This window comes from Amborella trichopoda, chromosome 6 (assembly GCF_054954075.1).
Source record: "Amborella trichopoda isolate Santa Cruz 75 chromosome 6, AtrichopodaSantaCruz75HAP2 v2.0, whole genome shotgun sequence".
In the NCBI taxonomy this organism is placed as follows: Eukaryota; Viridiplantae; Streptophyta; class Magnoliopsida; order Amborellales; family Amborellaceae; genus Amborella; species Amborella trichopoda.
The window spans coordinates 25,243,873-25,263,615 of NC_142341.1; the positions used below are offsets into that span (position 1 = coordinate 25,243,873).

Below are 19,743 nucleotides of genomic sequence, written 5' to 3' on the forward strand. Positions count from 1 at the left end.
ATCAGTTATATAAATGATTCATTTTATCAATGTATAACATGCATCTAGGGACTCTAATTTGGTCATGGGTAATTTACGAGTTGAAAAAGGATCTGGGATCATATGTTTTATACTACCTTATTATGATAGTGTCGAGTAAGTAAATCATCCTCATCAGAAAAAGATAAATGAAAAAATTAGGTTTGATATATAAAAGGGAGTGTAGAGTTGCCTGAATATGATTCTGACTAAAAGCATAAGATGTAGATATGGAATTTAAACACTCTTTAGGCGATGGATACAAGATCAAGAATGCACAAATATCTAGTTTGATCTGTCGGGGATTGCATCAATTCTAAAGATACAAAAACTGAAGGTATAAGGTCCAAACCCACAAAAGAATGCACATCGATGTTTAATTTATAACTTCATAATCAATCAAAAGTGAACGCACCCAACAGATCTTTACGTATTTTGGAATTTTTAGGAGGAAAACATCTGAGATGTTTTTTTTAAATATATTAGATATCCAAGTTTTAGAATATGACTCTGGATATCCTTGCCTCCACTTGGCTGTTTCCAAGGGGGGGGTGGACTAAATTGCCCCTCTTCTCTTTCTTCTGCCTTCTACAATTTCTCCCTCCTCTCAGGGAATGAGACATTGCTGAAAATCAACCTCCAATTCCATGCATCCTCATTGCCAAAAGTCCAACATCTTTGATTGCCCAACTTCTCAATAAATTCTACATTTACTCTCACCTCTTTCTTCTACACTATCTCTGTCTCTACTTGCAAAAATGTAACACTCCTGAAATCAACCTCCACTTCCCCCTCAAACCGAAATGCTTAATCCCCCACTTCTTGATCACCCAAACCTTCAACCAAACCCACAGGTTCTCTTCTACAACAAATTCTATGTACTCTTTCTGCGATTTTTCTCTCTATACAGCTCGATCTGGTACATTTCTCGCTGTGTTTTGGCCATTCAACAATGGTCACTTTATGATTTTTCACTCTTTGAACTCCTCAAAGGCAAAGAGGTGATGTGACACAAGTAAAATCCTGTAAAAATCATCACCGGAGAGAGAAGCCAAAAATATGGAGTGGAAAATATAGAAAGATGACAGCATACCATTCAACCAGAAAGGAGAACAGGGGATCAGATTTGACAAATGGAAACCATAAATATGATTACAATAAGACACCCATGGTATAGACTAGAGCATTCCAAAAGATATTATCATTCATGTTTTAACAATATTCATGAGCATTTCTTAGAGCGAGTGCTCCATGCACCATGGTTTTGTTTATTACTTGAACTTTTCTGGATTCATTCGTTATTGCTTGAACATTTAGATTATCTTGGTGTTGAGTTTTTTGAATAAATTCCTCGTTCTTAAATAAAAGCAAGTTATTTCTGCTAATTTATGGATAAAAATCCACAAAGGCCATTATCTTCAGATAACGATAACTTATTATCTATTTTGTATTCACCTTTTGGCCAATAATTAGAGAAAAAAGTAACTATGGATTCTATTTAAATCAGAGAACATCACCTTCTCCCATACAGAAAGAGAATCATAGTCTCATTTATAGAGAGAGAAAATTATCTTTCTATATACTGTAACTAGGAATCTTTCTAGGGTTTCTGTACTTTTAGGGAACACATGAGTTGCCGACCTGTTGGAAAGTAGGATTTTTGAGGCAGTGATTTGAAAAGATGACAATTGAAAGTCTCAATGTATTTAGGGGGAAGTAGTTGTCATCATCATCATCATCAGAGCCTTATCCCAATTATTTAGGGTCGGCTACACGTTCCCTCATATAGGTTCATGATTCATGGAAAGATGTGGCAAAGTTTTACATTAGTTGTTTACCTAACATAGACCTTCTCCTTTACCAAAGCTTGGGACAGGTATGACCGGCTTGGAACCGGGCATGGCAGAGTTAGGGGGAAGCAGCTGGCCCTAACCCTAATTGCATTTATCTGTACCACCCTTAACTTGCGGAAGGAAGAAAGGGAAAGTGGGGTTTGCTTGCCTTACCTGGCTGCAGGTGCGGGAAGAGAAATTGGCTTCTTTAATCTTTGAAACCCAGGAATGGACTCCTGGAAATTGCTTTTACTTCTACTGCAACCCTCGTAAACCTTCAGCTAAGCAGAGGTTTATGGCTTCTTCAAGGTGGTTCCTTCTAAAATGTCCTTTGATCTCAACAAAAATGGCGAAAACAATTGAAGGTAAATATGTCTCTCATTTTCTATTTATTCTTATTTTTAAAATTATTTATTGTTATGCATTCTCTATGGTGTAACCAGTTACTTTTGTACTGAAAAATATCTCAAATTTTTATCTGAGTTTGTGTTTACCACTACGTTTGATGCATATGCTTGTTCTACAAATATTTTAGAAAGAGAAAAACCTATGGACCATCCTCCTCCTCCTCTTCCTCTCCCATTGATCTCTGCAATAATCTACATAATGTCAGTTCCCAAGGAGAGGTTCTCCAATGAATGAAAGATAGTCTGGTGAAGGTGATGAATCTTTATGCGTCTTTGGATGAGCTTGATAGCCGTTTAGAGGTGGGGACAAAAACCTGAACCCACATCTGATTCCTCCATTTCTATCGAGCCCAAGATTAAAGAATCAAAAAACACGAAAAAAGGCAAGAATCCAGATTTGGAGCCATCCATCTTCATTGTATTTCCCTTCCTAATGGGAAGAGGGGGAAATTGGTCCATTGCCCCTCCAAAAAAATCACGAGGTAGGGATATCCGAAGTCATACTTTAAAATCTCATATAACCAATTAGTAAAAAGAACATCTCAGATGATTCGTCATCATTATAGCCTTTTCCAAATTAATTGGGGTCAGCTACATGAATCCTGGTCCGCTATTCTACTCTATCAAAGGCCACACCCTCAATGAGGATCTAAGTCCTCATATCTTCTCGAACTACTTCCAACCACATCATTTTGGGCCTACCCCTTGACCTTTTCAATCCTTCCACTTGAACTAACTAGCACCTCCTAACAGGTGTTGTACTTGGTCTGCGCCATACATGGCCAACCCACCTAAATCTACTTTCTCTCATCTTATTGCCTATTGGTGCCACACCTAAATTCTCCCGAATTGATTCATTTCGAATTCTTTCTCCTCTTGACACTCATCCATCTCAACATCCTCATCTCCACTACACTCGTTCTATGATTATAATGTTTTTTGTCCACCGAACATTCCGCTCCGTAGAGCAAAGCTAGTCTCACAACTGTCCTATAAGACTTGCCCTTCAGCTTCATTGATATGCGGTGATCACATAAAATTCCAGTTGTACATCTCCACTTCGCCCACCCAGCTCTAATTTTGTGTGCGACATCTTCCTCAATCTCTCCATTTTCCTGGATTATCAACCTAAGATATCGAAAGTGCGGTCTTTTTGTACTTCCTAGCCATCAATCTTAACTACTTCATTGTCTCTCCTCCTATTATTACTAAACTTAGATTCCATATACTCTGTCTTCATCCGGCTAATTTTAAAACCTTTGGATTCTAATACTTCTTTAACAAGCCCTATTATTTTATAATTACTAAAAACCCTCTTCTTTTTAATAAAATTATTAGAAGAAACCTTAACATTCTGGAAATACAATTCAAAATTGAAAAATTATACATACAAAGAATGGAAGGTCATTGGTACTGAAGATGTAGCTAGCCAAATTTTCATCCCAATAAGAATATGATGCCTTTGGAGTGTGGTACAAAATCTGCTAAGAAACAAAAAGGTCTTAGGAAACAGAACTACTTTTACGATGGAAAACCTGAAACATAATGCAGAAATTTGAAAGTAATGTAATGGAAGAAGAGTGAAGATGCTTCATAGTAAAAGCAAAAGCACCACCTGGCTTTCAACACTGATATTTGCTAGAGGTGCCAATGCCTTCACCACAGGGGACAAAAAGATCTCATCTATCTTTCTAAAATCCCTGAAAATGCAAGGAATGACTGAGTACATATTACTATACATGAGATAAAATGGGTATCGACAAATTTGCAATTATCAAAGTTCCAATCATTTGGTGAAATCCAATCCACACTAAGCTCCCTTTTAACAAAATGTACAAGGAAAGAAACCAAATTAATTGGAGTTCTTTTAGGAAAAGTTAACATTTATAAATTATTAATAGTGGTAATAGTGAGAACAAAAAGGCGTCCTACAAGTTGGTCACTCTATACATCAAACAACAGAGGTGAGGAACCTCAAAAGAATAAAAAAAATGGGAGTACAGGAGACAATAAGTAACTTGGCCAGGAACAAAAGGAAAGGTGCCCGTGCTCAAAAGGTTGCCTTCCCTGTGGCAGCTCCTTGGCCAGCGTGTCAACCACTGAGCTAGCCTCCCACCATGTATGCCGAAAGGAGATCTAAATAGACCTGCAGAGTACAAAATGTGATCAAATAAATGCTCCAGCTACTATGGGCAAGAGGATGACCCTGAGGCACAGGAAATGGTGTTCCTTCAGTCTCCCACAACCTCTAGAGAGAGACCCCAAGCTGGGTTAAATCTTTTAATGCCTTGACGGCAATCGTCTTGACCATAGTAGAATCAACTATAATGATAAAGCCAGAGAAGGAGAGGAGGTATCCTAGGTGGTCTCTGCATGCCCCCCCCAAAGTGTGCTGGACAAGGGTTGCCGTGGGAGCACCCGTCAAAGTTTCTGTTTAGTACATCTTTAGTCCTGCAGCCCCCAAAGAGAGGATTTGTCTAATGGTGCAGGCCTCATCATAAGCAGTGTTTTCTAGTTACTCAGAAAGTTCGTTATGGAACTACTGTTGATATATTTCATGTTTTTCTTCCAAATGACAAAGGCTCTGATGGAACCTTTAAGTGCTTGGTTTGAGGCTATTTTCCCTTTGAAAATTCCAATGTTCCTCTATGTCCACAGTATCCACAGAAGCAAACCTGAGGATGGCCATGGAGGTGAGAGGAAAGCCCGGAATAATTGTGAGACAGATTGTGGTAGTACCCAGCTCCAATGCAAGGAATGTAGGAGATTAGATCAGATGGATAAGGTCACTGTGCAATGGAGGAATGGATCCTTGTTAGTCTCTTCAGCATTCTTGCACTTTGCGCACTTATTTGGAGTATGGATGCCTTGCCTGTGAATTTGATCCACTGTCAGAATTGTCTTGGATAAGAAATCCAGTAGCAAGCAAGAAATCCAGTAGCAAGCCTGGATTCTGGGGGAATGGGTTTGAACCAAGCTTTGTCAGCGATCAAAGGGGGAAGTTGGGCTCACAATAGTGTATGGTAGGACGAAATCATAACGTCCTGTAAGGAGCCAGAGTCCAAACGAGCCGCTCATAGCCCCACTGGGGCTGATAGGTTGATTGTAGAAGTAAAGACAGGCTTTGTAAGTCAAAGAGCTCTTGCTCTTGCAGGGGTCTTCAGAATTTTTGGTCCCACACTCTTAGTTCCCCTAAAAACTCAAAAGGATTGTGCAACTGTGGACTCTCGGTTGGGTAAACTCACGCATCAAAAGGTCAGTCCCGAATCTAACTTGGTCACGGCTTTTTGCTCTGAATCAAATGCTTGCACAAAACTGGTTATAGCTAGTGATAAGGGATTTGCCAAACACCTGAGGATCTGGCATTAGCTGTCCTCTTGGGTAGCCATCCCAACCTTCAACCCTTTACCCTTTGGTGCCATATTTGTGTTGAACTACTGACCGCCAAAGTGGTCTTCTTATTTTCCCCACCACTATTTACCTAAGAGTGCAGTGTTGCATCACCTTAGGATCCTAATCCCAAGGCAACCCATTGACTTAGACAAGCAAACTTTCTCCCACACTACCAGGTGGAATTTGTGTTCCCCACCGGGTCGCTAACCATAACAAGTTTCTAATGAATTGCTCTAGGCATGCAGCAACGGATGCAGGGAATAAGGACATTTAGTAGATTGGGACATTAGAGAGGGGCCTTAATGAGTGTGAGGCAGCCACCCAGGGAAAGGAACCTCCCTCACCACTTTGCAAGTCAATGACCAAAGTTTTCCATGAAAGTCCCATAATTGTTTCCTCGATTTGCATATGGACAGGGGTTGTACTAACTATTTTTCTGGCAGCATGTTGAACCCACAGCCCAAGCTCTCAACTAAGGTTTGAATTGTTTGGTTGCCAATGGCAACCCCCACGATTTGCAACTTGGACATATTTTTGGCCGTCGAAACATTGAAGCACTTTAAAAAGAGCCATAAGGTGTCAATATGTTGATGTGTCCAAGAAGATCAGCGTATCATCTGCATATTGTACATGGGACACCTCAAACCCTTGATTGGAGGATTTAATCCATCGAGCACTCCTTGCTGAGAGGCTCTCCATTAATCTGCTGAACAACTCATCGACAATGGCAGATAGGAATGGACAATGATTACCCTGTCTTAGACCACTAGACAAGGGGAAATGGCCGTTGGCAGATCCATTAATGAGGATCAAGAATTGTGGTGATGAGGCATAACCCCTAATCCATAGCCTCCATTTTTTGCAATCCTGTACTTAGAAGCACCTCATCTAAGAGTGACTCAACCCACCCTTCCATAAGCTTTCCACCAATCCATTTTAATGATTACTCCAGAGTTTCTGGCTAGGTGTCTAGAATGAATGCATTCATGCGCCATGAAGGCCCCTTATAAGATTTCTCTACCCTTGACAAATGTCCCCTGATTCAGAGCCACTTAATCACCTCCCCGAGGTGTGAGGCATGTACCTTGGATAGGAGCTAGTAAGAGCTACTGAGCAGCCAATCTGGTGAAATCTCTAAGCTCTTTGGCACCCTCAAGTTTTGGTATGGGGGAAAGTGGCATTCATGCCCTTTTGGAGCCTGCTTATGGGGTGGATATCATTAAAGGAGGCAAACAATGTCCCGGCACAGTTTGCCCAAGGTTATTGAAAAAGGCCACAGGATCTAGGCTTGGGTCTTTGTCGTGCCCGAGGTCCTCAATGGCCTTGAGGGTTTCTTGTTCCAAGAATGGGCGCCTAATCACAAGGCCCCCTCATTGGGAAGGGATAGGAAGGAAAGGTTAGCCATTCAAGGTTTCTGTCCCTTCTAAACTGAGAATAGCTTCTAGAAGAAGTTCATAATTGTTTTCTCCACTTGGTAACACATTCTAGTGCTGCCTGTAACTGGCAATTTTGCAGAAAAAGCGAGTGCTTATATCATCAGATTTCAGCCACTTAACCCTAGAGTGTTGATGGTAAAAGATCTCTTCTCTTTAGAGATCATACTAGTATCCTACTTTAGCTTGTGCCTTTCTGTTCCTTTCAATTAGGGATAATTCCCTAGATTCCTAGAGAGAATTTAGTTTGTGAATTTCCCTAGTTATGGCCACTTTTGACTCCTCAAAGTTGCTTCGAAGTTGCATGCTCCAATGTTTGAGGGGGCATTAGAGCATTTGAAGTTTCCTTTGGAGGCAAAATCTGGCCAAGCCATGTGTGGAGAGTGAGCCGTAACAAAGTGGTGTAAGCCTAAAGAGATCCGGCTCATCCAGCCAAGAGAGCTTGAACCTAAAGGATCTCTCACTGATAGACCCAGGGAACATGTGGAGGAGGATGGATAAATGGTTTGAAACAAGTTTAGGTACAAAAATTGGGGGTTGCGAGGAAAATGTCATCCCATTCCAAGGATGTGAGAGATCTGGCAAAATTAGACAGAGTTGGGCGGGCCGCATGGTTTAACCCAATGAAGTCCAAACCATTGAGAGGCATGACAGCGAGAGCATTTCTACAGATAGCTTGAAAGTTTGACATGCTGGCCATGATGAGGCCCATGGTTGCCGGAATCTCCAAACCTAGGTGGAGGTCCTGCCCTGAAATCTCCCTCCTACACTCTAAGAAAGGATTTTCCAAGGATCTCAATTTTTAAATTTTGGGACCTCGGTCCCCACTTTTAGGGACCATGATCCCACCTTAAATATCAAGATAACAACCAAACTGATGATTTTCTTTATTTATAGTCAGCTATTGATAAAGCTATTCTTTAGCATAGTTGCAGTGCTTCTTAGATATAAATAGAGAGATCCCTACTTTAAAGAGTATATATAATCCTAGACTATATATACTCTTTCAAGGTTGGGAGAACAATCACCAAAAGGTTGGGATCAAGATCTCAAAAGGTCGAGATCATGATTGCCAAAAGGTTGGGATTGAGATCCTTAACATTTTAGGAGATTTCATCCCTAATCTATGCATTGTATGGACAACACTCCCAACCACAGGGATCTTCTAGTCTCGCCGCTTCTAATCCTTATCCCACTCCCAATCCAACAACTATGAAGAGGCCATTTCCTTTTTTCCTTGAAGACAACCTATTGACTTTGAAATTGCTGCAAATGTAGTAGGTGGTGAGTGGTAAGGAGGCAACTCGATCGAGGTCCACCCAAAATAGGTTCCTCAGGGCTCAGTCCATTAGGACCATAGACTACAAAGAGTTTCCAGTCAGGACGACCATCCGACACTCTAGAGAAGCAAACGGTAATTGAGAAAGAGCAAATGTGGACATTGCAACTTTGGTGGATAGTAAAGTCCCAAACAACCCATATAACTCCTGATGCACCCTGCGAACCATGGGCTTTCCAATGAAAAGGCAACGCCAAATCGGACATATTATCAGTAAGGCAGGAACAACATCTTGGATTCAATAATTACTAATAAATTAGGGGTACACTTGAGGCTATACGCAAATGGGCCTTTTTCTTTTTGGGTCCCCTTAGGCTTGAATATTCCATACCAAGATCTTCAAGAGGGGTGGTTTAAGGAGGGGCCACACTCCTTTGAGATCGCCTAGGAGGTTGGCTTTCTGTGGGGGAGTATGCAAGTGCAAAGCAGGAGAATGAATAAGGGTGTCATTCTTCCATAGTTCATACCATAGTTACCGGGATCTCCTCCCTTGCTGGCGATCCTTGGCAGAACCTCGATTCTCTCATCGGAGCAGATCTCATCTGAAACTCAATATAGCGTTTTTGGGATCTCGCTCCATCTTATAAGGGAACGAGTTCCTTACAATTTAATTTCGTGTTCCTGAACGTTACAGGATCTAGTTCTCTAGTCTTATGGTTCGCGGATACCTTAGTTACCGGGATCTCCTCCCTCGCTTGGCGATCCTTGGCAGAACCTCGATTCTCTCATTCCCGGAGCAGATCTCATCTGAAACTCAATATAGCGTTTTTGGGATCTCGCTCCATCTTATAAGGGAACGAGTTCCTTACAATTTAATTTCATGTTCCTGAACGTTATAGGATCTAGTTCCCTAGTCTTATGGTTCGCGCTCCAGTGTGTATTGGGATCTAGATTCCAAAATAACAGAGCACAAGCATCGCCATATATGGCATCCAGATCCCACCAATATGGGATCGCTTTAAAGTTCCTTATTTATTTTATAGAAGGACTAAGCCTACATGTTATTGGTTAACAACGTCGAGAGCTACATTTTTAAAGCCACGGATCCTTATTACCTACACGAGGAACTCGTGTTCTAGGAAAATGGAGCTCGCTCCTATAAAAGTTATTCCTTGCTCCATAGTATTTTGAATTACTTTTAGTAATGCACTCCTTGAGTTAAGAAACTCAAAAAGATGCCCTTGGGAACTTCGCTTCTTACGTTTCTCGATCCTATGTAATAAAGGAGCTCGATCCCCAACTCACATGGACCTCGATCCCGACCTTTGAGGCTATACGAGCATCGATTCCTAACACAGGAATCTTCAGTATAGCTTTGATCCGTCAATCCTGCCCCCAACCCCGGAACTGTTCTCGTTCCCATACCCAAGAATTGTGGTTCATACCAAACTAAAGATCGAGAAGTTTCTTTCCTAATTTCTTTGTTCTTATTGCTTAGATTGGCTCTATGGAAGACGTTGATACTATGACAGGCACTTCATACAAAAATCTCACTACATGAGCACTATCTCTATATCTTGAGCATTTATCAATTGCTTCAGAATCTTACCAAGTATAATGTCTTAACGCCAAATTCTCGATCATAGTCCAAGTAGGAGAAGATGATGGGATACCAGGGGTCATTTCCATGCTCCTCAGTTCCTTCGATAGTGGGGATTGAGAGGGGAGCTATCTCAATATACTAGGTGGCATTGCTAGTTGATCTTCTTTTGGTTGGGTACCAAGTGGGTAAGGGGCCAAATATTATTGGGACAAAATCCTCATACCATTTGGCAGGTGTGTAGAGACAGCCAGGGTTGTGGTGAGTGAGCACTAAGTCGCTAAAGGGTCGATAGTCAATGTTAAGTGGGATTCAAGGGTATTCCAGACAGTAGAATGAATTAGACAACGCAAAAGGACACTAACAGGGGTAAGTCGCTAAAGGGTCGATAGTCAATGTTAAATGGGATTCAAGGGTATTCCAGGGGGTAGAATGAATTAGCCAACGCAAGAGGACGGGGTGAGAGAGGCATCATAACAATAAAGAAGCAGAAGGTGTTGCATGAGCTTGGAAAGACACATTAAAGTAGCACAATGGTATTGAGATGGCTATTGGCATGGGATAGGAGATGATCTACGAATTGGCCCATAATAAGGGGAGAGAGGGGGTCAGTGGAGGAAAGTGTTTTGGGGAAGGTGTTGAGCATCCATCCACGAGGGTGGAGGTCTAATGGGGGTTTTGCAAGGTTGGAGACAGATGGCCTCTAGCTGAGGAGTGGTCTATTTGATATTTATTTAGATTCGATTTGTTGCATGGTTAACGTTGGAGGGGTTGTACAAGGTAAAACAATGGATGGGGGATGTCATTAAAAGATGAAGGGGGAGGATGGTAGAGAGGTGGATGAGTGAGAAAGGTTGGAGGAGGCAAGAGAAGGGGAGCTGTTTGAGGGTAGCGTTTGAGAATAATGGATGAGGAGAGAACCACAAGGTGAGCTTTGGAGGTAGAAAGGGCGTCAAGGAGAGAGGCAACAAGAGTGACAGTGCATGCTCTGTTCCACAGTGCCACCCTATTGGCATGTGCCCTATATATGAAAATGGCTACATGGATAGGATGCATGGGTAGGTAATGGAGTTGAGCACGCGTAAGGACAAGGTTCCTTGTCACCATCTGGCCCCCAGGGAAGCATGAAGAAGAATTACTTGGGAGGTTTTGGTCTCCATGCATGAGCCTTCTCTCTCTTTTTGAGCCCTACCATCAATATAACAGGTGGCATTGTTAGGTATTCTTCTTTGGGCAATCGTTTTGATGTTGTGAATCTAGATTCCAAATATGTTTGATCGATATTCCTAAAAATTGTATGCAAGATCTCATATTGGTTGAATCATAGTCTCATGCACCTATGAATCGCAAAACTTAGGGAGGCTGAATCTAGATTCCAAACTCACAGAAACAAGATTCAAAAAATGTGGAATTGTAATTCTTACTTCCAGACATCAACATGTGTGGCAATTCCTCCACAGAAATACAGAATCACGATTTCGAAGAGAAATCACTACCGAGAGCGAACACTTCTTGGAACTATAGGTTGTCACGACAAAGAAGTCAGTTTTAGAAGGAATTGAAGAGCAATTGGATTATTGGATGGAGATGGAAGCACCATAAGAAGGTAATTTTTAATTATTAAGTTTAATTGCTTTATTAGTTTATTTCTTAATTCTTATATTTTATACATTATAGTGAAAGTTTCAAAGTTTAAATTTTAAATTGAAACTTAGAATTGAAACATTGGTAACTTGCTATGCAACTTTACAGTTGGACTTGGAGATGACGATGTAAAGGTGGAGTTCGATGATGAGGAAGATGATGGAAATGAAGCGGAAAGAGATAATGATGATGAAGAAGAATATTGAATTAGTTTGATAAATTACAGAAGAAGACGTGTTTTTTACAGCATTTAGGCATTATGATTATATTTTGAGGATTAAAACCACAGTTGCAGGAACCTTGGGAGTAAAGGCACAGTCCGACTTTAGGAACTCAATCCCGCAGTTCCTCAAAGGAATCTTATAGTGATTTGGGTTTAGAGAAATAGGGATCTCGCTCCCTATAAAATAGATCTCGGTCTAAATGCTTGTAGGATCTCTTAAACGAGAGGAGCTATACTATTAATTGAACTACTAATCCTCTCCTTGGTATTATAAATTTATTTATTTAGAATATATTAAATTGTGGTGCACAACACATCATGGTATACTAGAATTATGGAACTATGGTATTAAAAAACTACAACTTAATACCATAGCAAGTCAATTTATGATATTATTAAACTATGTTATTGTAGTAAATTGGAGTATTATAGCTATGGCATTGTTAATAAGCTAAGGTAAATAATAATGGATTGAGTGGACATTGGTTAGATCCTAATTTTATCATATACTATTAATTTATCTCGTTTTATGTATATTAATTTATCTCGTTTTATGTATAGTGGAGCTTAGATCCCTCCAAGTCAAAACCTTTATCCCAGCAACATGCGATCTCGCTCCCATGTATGCTAGGATCTAGCTCTTTAACTTGCTGAATGTACGGGCATCGATTCTAACCCCAGGGAGCCTCCACCCTATGGCGGTTCAGCATTCCCCGAACCGATCCCGCTCCCGCCTCCAACAACTATGTTTAAAACATGAGTTTGCACTTTGTAGTTCGTAGTGCAGTACTTTATACTTGGAGTTTTGTACCACTGTGTAGCCCATGGGTGGAGATTTGGAGATCTGAAATTTATGAACTTGTGGAGTTTGACTTTATATATATATACATATAAAAAATTTTATTTTTGTTCCTCCTATTTAAAAAAATAAAATGGATTTTTCTAAATTTCTTATATTTTCCTTTTCTTTCATATTTTCTCTATTTCTTCCTTTTTTTGTTGCATTTTTCATTTTCTCTACCGTGTGATTGGTCCCACCGTGAACCGGGGGCGAACCAACCGATCTAACAATTCAACCACCACTTTGGTTCTGATTACATTAATTCTCACCATTCTCTACTCCTCATGCTAAGCCCTTACAATGCTCTCATTACTTGCATGCTATTTATGCTCTTTCAGTGATTCAAAAAGCAGACCGACCAGTACCTAAGCGGTCCAGAAGGACGGCGTGCATCGCCCAGGCCTAGGTGGCCAATCTAGGCGGCAGTCCCTAGGCGGTATAGAACCCGCCTAGGCAAGTGCCCAGCGCCCAGCCCAGGGCGGCCGCCCAGAGCCTACGCCTCATCTAGGCGGTACAAAACCTGCCTAGGAGGGCGCCGCCCAGAGGCAGAAATTTTTTTATTTTTGTATTGATTTTTTTAAAAATATAAAGGGTTAGAAGGATGGTTTTAAGTTCATTTGAAACCTAATTCTTATTGGAACCCATTTTAGAGAGAGAAAGCCTCCAAAAAACTAGTTTTTGGTGATTTCTTTAGGATCGAAGGGTTTCTCAAAGTTGACAAAAATTTATCAAAACATCACCCATTAATATTAGATTTAAATTTTGATGTTTTATAAATCGATTGGGGGTTTTTTTAGAAGATTTTGAGTCCTTAGAAGCATCTTTGAGGTGGAAGTTTGAAGATTGAGCAATCAAACTCAAAGTAAGTGCCCTAACTACCTTTTTTTTTTTTATACTATATATCTTTTTTTTTATTCAAATGGGCATCCCTTTTGGATTTGACTGGGCCGTCCACGTTCTGGGTGCCCTCCTGGGCACCCGCCTAGTGCTTTTTAAAGCACACTGCTCTTTACACCTATGCATAGGGATCACCTTTTGCTAAACTACTTTTTGTTTCCACAACTTCGTAAATTGTTTTCATGATTACTTTTTTTATTTTGAAAGATAGTAGTACTATCATAGATGATAAAGGGGTATACACTACTGTCTAAAAAAGTGGGCCACTTAGGGTTGAGGCGGCCACCACACCTAGCCTTGGGGACTATGGCACCCTACCTAGGCCTGGGCGGGTGTACCTTGGGCTGCCACATAGGCAAGCCAAGCAGCACTGGGGCTAGAGCCTAGCGCCTAGCCTAGGCACCCACCTGGGCATTTCCATTGCCTAAGGGTGGAAAATACCCTCGGGCAAGGAGCAGTTTGGTCCTTTACCCTCTAAAGGGGGCAAGGGGTTGGGTTGGGGGGAGGAGGGGAGGAGTTTTACAAAAAAAAATGAGGCACCCCATAAGAAGGCGTCAGCGCATACAAGAACCCCAGAGGGGCCAACAAATGCTATATAGCAGTTAATAAAGAAAGCAGTGGCAAGAAGGATGAGAGTATAGAGCACAAAAAAGCCTAGGGTCCCGACGATGGATTTGAAAGGGCTCCTTCCCTAGCTAAAGAGTGTTACTTTAGGAGGGTCTCACCGTGGTTTTCCAATCATCACGATGGACATAAACTCCCAAACACAGAACCTAAAAACAAGGGATCTAGAAACACTAGAGGAGCTCGCTTTCTTCGAAGTGTTAAACGCCCCTGTCTCGATAAAATTCTGAGATGCATAAGGGTCCCGGCCAGTACACTCCTAGGATACAGCCAGATAGAAAAATAATTCCTGAGTCTCTGAGTTGCACACTCATGGGACCCGTACAAAACCACAGCTACAAAATACTGATGTCTTTCCAACTGGTATGATACTATAAATATCAATTGGAAATAAACATCTATCTCACTACAAAATCATCATCCAATCGGTATACTGCATTAAAACATCGATTGAAAAAAAATGAAGCACATACACGATCATCCCACGCCAAAATAAATCATTAAATGTAACAGAACATGTTACCTGAAATTTACGCGAGGCTAGTGCTTTATTATCTCTAACTAGAGAGAGAAAATGAGCTTTATAAGAGATAGAAAGCTCACTATATCCATAAAAACCACACACCTTACTTCCCATGAGCTCCATGTTTTCTCTAAGCCTCCCCTTTCTCATCCGTACCTATCATTCCTCTCCTCTCTTTCTCTCTCATCCCAAAAGCCTAATAGATGGGAAATAATATATTTTATTATGACACATGACAAATGTCAAGATGAGGATGCACATGAGGGGAGGAGCAAGTGGAAAGAGTGAGGTGCCATGTGTATAAGCACGTGGTTGGTGCTGCGGTCATGGGACCATTGCGAGACTAATGAAATGGATGGTGCTGCGGTCATGGACCCACCGGGTGACATTGAAGTCCCCTCCTAAACAGCAGGTAGAAGGCCAACATAGGCCATAGATTGGAGTTCGACCCAGAAAGAGGGCCTGTGACAACAGACACTCCGAATAAAAGGCAAGTATGGAGGAGTGTTTAGTGTAGAGATCGTGAACGGAGCTTCTCTTGTGCAACGACCTAAGGCCTCGGAGGTTTTTGTTTAGTAAGAGAGGTGTTTCCGTTTCGAAGAGCGCCTAGGTTGTTGTTTGCCAGAAATAGACTTGTCGGCAATAGGGTTGGGGTTGGTATCCTCTAACGGTTCCATGTTGTAGTTAAGTCCTAACGCGAGGTTGGTAAGCTTGCGTTTGCCCTTGATCTTGGCTTTGCCTTGAGGCATTGCTCCTGCAGCTATGAACTCCTCCAGAATCTCTTTGGGCCATTAAATGTAAACCCCATCACCTTGAGGACTTCATGTATGTCTCCTTGGGCTAGATCCATGTTGAGGATGAAATCAGAATCCACAGAAGAGTGAAACCCTGACAAAGGGCTTTCTGAGGAGTCCCGAGAGAGTTCTCCCAAGACAGGGATGGGCTATAGTTACGAAACAGGATGGGGTTCTGAGGGCCAACGGGACCTCAGATGGAGGGCCATCCTTAAGGGGTAAAGGGGGGAGAGGGGAGAAGAGGGGAAGGTATGGGCTGATAAGGACCAAGGTGCGGATGGGGAGGAGGGGAGAACATTGGCGAGGGAGTGGCAGAGGAGGAGACATGTAGTGGGAGGGAGAGAGAGCAGAGAATGCCTATTGAGGGCTGATAGGGCTTTCGCGTCTCACAATCGCAGGGATAACAAATGCTTCACAAACAATCCAAGTTGTGAGATAGCACAGGTACTAAGGACAGCTCATCATTCGTGCTACACCAGACATTGGTTATTGTGTCCCATGACCTTCAGATGAATGAATATGGAAGCAAAAGTATGCCAAGATTAATTGAGTCATCAATATTTTTAAGGAATATATATTGTTCCTTGACTACTTGACGTAGTAAGAAACAGAATAAACTGCCTAACTATATTGATGAGAAGGATTCTCATGGTTTCAGTGAGCATCTACAGGATAAGTTACATAGCATCTCCACCATGAAGTAGAATGATGACTTGTGCAGATTGCTGACTTGTGTACCGACGTATTGAATGTAGATAAACGTAAGTGCTCAATAAATAAACTAACTTTCGTCTCATTAAATGAAACAATTTAAATCTAGTTGGATGATCCAATTTGAAGAGGAGGGTCCAGTATTGTTGTTGCACACTTGATTTTATCATACTCAAGAGGCATTGAAGCTGTTGCTAATGGCACATGCCCAATAGGTGCATCTTTGTCATTTTAAGCATAAAACCTCAACTTGCTATGGTTAATGAACAGAATTTTCTAACCAAGGACATAAAAAATTACAGGAATACAATCACAGCTTTCACCTTAACAATGACTGCATCCAGAAAATGATCCTTCCGTCCCCTACTTACAATGAACTGGTTCTGCACTGGTCAAAAAATCTAATGAACTGGTTCTGCTACTTCCTTGAGGAGAGAATTTATTATCAAGGGTTATTTACTGGAAACATCCAACACTGCAACACCACAATTAAAGGCCTAAGAAGCCCCACCAAATACATTCAAATGTCTTTGTGTTGACTGGTAGGGCAGTAATTCTGCTGGCACTCTTACATTCCCTTTACTGTAGGTCTAACAATAAGCCTCTATTATTCACTCTCCAAATGCTTATCAGAGATTGGTAATTGGTATCAGTGACAGATTGCTATATCAACAATTTATCCTATGGAATACAAACATCCTGCAACTTCCACAAATGACCATCTCATTTTCACTACTTCAAACTCAATACTTGCGTAGTCATTCGCGAATAAATAAATAAAATACCGAAATCCCAAACTACAACTACTGAACTACCTGTTCTAAGTATTCAAGAACCACAAAGCTGAAACACTCAAAAACACAAAGTGGCATTAAATAACATTCTAAAAGCTCAAAAGACCACCTCTTTATGTAATACAATTTAAGTCCACAAATGGACTAAAAATGGGAAGTGTATCTCAGTTCAACAGACTATGGTGGATTGTACACCAAGGCTACATCCACCACCATTCCTATAAAGGCATACAGGTGGAGATTAACCAACCCAGAGAAAGTGAATGTAACCATAGAGTACCATCCATTCTCATTAAGGTATATAGCTGGAGATTAACCAACTGGTGACATGCGAATGTGACCATATAGTACCACATATACCATACTCCTCTACTTATATGCTTTGCATTATAAAAGTAGCTTCTAGACAAATAGCCATAATCCAATTAAAAACAGTAATTAAGAAAATAGACAAAAAGAGAAAGAAACACATCCAATTGATGACTAAGATTTACGAAAAATGCTTACCAGTCAAAAACCCAATCATTTGGATTCGCATTGAGAAGACTGAAGCTTAAAACAACAGACCCATCAGCTGCAATAGGCATGAACTCACCTTTCCCTTTACTAAACAACCCCTCTCCAATACCACCATTCATAAAGAAATTCACAAATAACTGTGCCGCCAAAGAAACAGCATCTCCCTCTGAAATTTTCCCGTAAATCCATGCATGCCTATGCTTACCTATAACAGTCCTGTAAGAATTCTCCATTTCCCTATTAACCACCACGACCCTATAAGCATTACCTCTATATTTCAAAAGACCACCATTCCTCTGCAAAAATGACTCGATATATTCATCAAAAGCAGCATCACTGGCGAGAATTTGCTCCAACTCTGATAAATCGAGAGATCCACAGGGCCAAGAAACCTCATTTTCCAGTGCCCCACTTTGAAAACATCCTGAAATATAATCAACTGTGACTGAAACTGAATAATTATCACCACAACCACCACAAACCCGATCTGAACCGGATATATGTTGCATCTTTTGGAACATTAAAAACTCCAGCTCCTGTGCAAAACCCATATTCTGATTTTCTTGACCAAATCCGAGGAAGACGGTGTGGAAATGGCAAGGGAAAAGCAATGGGTTCATTGAAAGGTGGTTGTCAAGAGACTCAATTGATTTGAACGGGAGAGGAGCTCTGTAAATGGCCCTGGATTTTAGAAAGAACGGTGCCCCTGTAATGGAAAAACAACAATGGTGATCATAAACCCATGATTTTGAGAAGGAACAAACTCATAAAAAGAGAGGAGTGAGAGAAAATTGTACCTATGATGAAAGAGAAGAATACATAGAGAGTGAGGAGGAGTCTTTTGGAACCAGGTAAGGTGGTTCTGCTGCAAATGTCTGGTTCCTGTTGCTGCTGCTTCATGTTTTCAGCCATGGCGGCTTTGAGAGAGTGTGCGTTCAATGCGCTTGGCGCTTTTCATTGAATCGATAAATAAGCGAAGATGTCCTATGTGAGAAAATGACCAAATGGTCCCCAAACACCATGCGGTGATTATGTAAGACGGGCCTGTGACTCTGAAGGCCCGGGAATGACCGTAAAGCTGATGGGCCTGGCCCTGCCCTGGCCCCAAGGACTTTATGAACGCCACAGACGCTGCTATGGGGGGCTTGAGCTTTTTGAGACCCACTGGGCCGCACCTGCACAATTCCACCCTGTTAAACTGAAAATCATATAATCAAGGCCAGACGGGCCTCACAAAAAGGAAATCTTCAATCCCTGCCTGGCTGTAGAGCTAATATGCCTCATGATCAGGCATGGTCAGACCCGATGGTCCTACAAACGGCCTAAACCCAACCCATATAAGGCTAGGCCTTTGAGGTTAGGGTTAGGCCTTAGAGGTCCTTCAGGCTGGCTCAACCCATTTATATCTCTATACAGTAGCCTAGTGCTACGATGAGGTTTGCCCAAGCCCTGCCTTAGCTCAAATTGGTCTGGGCTAGCTTTACAGGTAACTAGATGGCCCTAGCCCGAACCAACTTGGTCCTATACATGTAATAAATTTCTTAGTGTGAATGTCCTTGTAGGACCATACCACCATCATAAACTCAATTAATGACAGCCTTTTATTGTATAAATAGAATTTTCTCCTCCACTATTACCTATAGAATAGAAAATTCTCCTTATGAATTCTTAACCAATAAGGTTGCTAACAAATTAATACATGATTATGACTAAATTCTACTTATTTAGAATTTTTTAAAATAGAAAAAAATGTCAACATTTAACTTTTTCCAACTCTTATATAATTCTTTCTTAATTCTTAATTTTTTATTTTGAAAATTTTTCTTAGACAACATAATAATACAGCTGCTTGATAAAAACATATTTATTTGGGTATATATATTAAAAGGAAGTTAAATTATGAAGTTACTTTAATTTTTTTAGATAGTTAGAAAAGAAGACAAATTTATCAGAAAATACACCTAGCATACCAACCATTTTAAATTTTACCCATTTTCAACTGTTCTAACTCATGAAGATGTGTATTTTGATGGGCTTTTTAAAATTAAATGAAACAAACTATTAAAATGTTAAATAGTGTATCTCTTACATCATATTGATAAATTTACCTAGATCACATAGTCTATATATATTTCTTTTGATCGTTAACGGTAATTTCATTGAGAGAATGGATCACATAGTCTATATAGGTTGGGTTGGACCAAGCTAGGT

The 19,743-nt window shown here is 40.8% G+C and overlaps 1 protein-coding gene across 11 annotated transcripts in view; it reads right to left on the reverse strand.

Annotated features, from left to right (window-relative positions):
• LOC18440113 (GPI transamidase component PIG-S-like protein) overlaps positions 1-18,473 on the reverse strand; it is a 68,444-nt gene extending 49,971 nt beyond the window's left edge. For 8 of the 11 annotated variants that reach the window (XR_002281932.2, XR_002281931.2, XR_016057915.1 and 5 more), the window contains exons 1-4: positions 18,330-18,473; positions 17,521-18,238; positions 3,873-3,957; positions 3,649-3,738 (exon numbers count right to left, since the gene is read on the reverse strand). Coding sequence is in view for 5 of the 11 variants with exons in the window: in XM_020670876.2 (XP_020526535.1) it covers positions 3,649-3,738; positions 3,873-3,957; positions 17,521-18,238; positions 18,330-18,444 (1,008 nt within the window). In the remaining 6 variants the exon portion in view is untranslated. The remainder of the gene's footprint in view (positions 1-3,648; positions 3,739-3,872; positions 3,958-17,520; positions 18,239-18,329) is intronic. The other 3 variants (XR_016057916.1, XM_088869946.1, XM_088869945.1) reach the window with 1 other exon arrangement.
• Between the last annotated feature and the right edge of the window lie 1,270 nt (positions 18,474-19,743).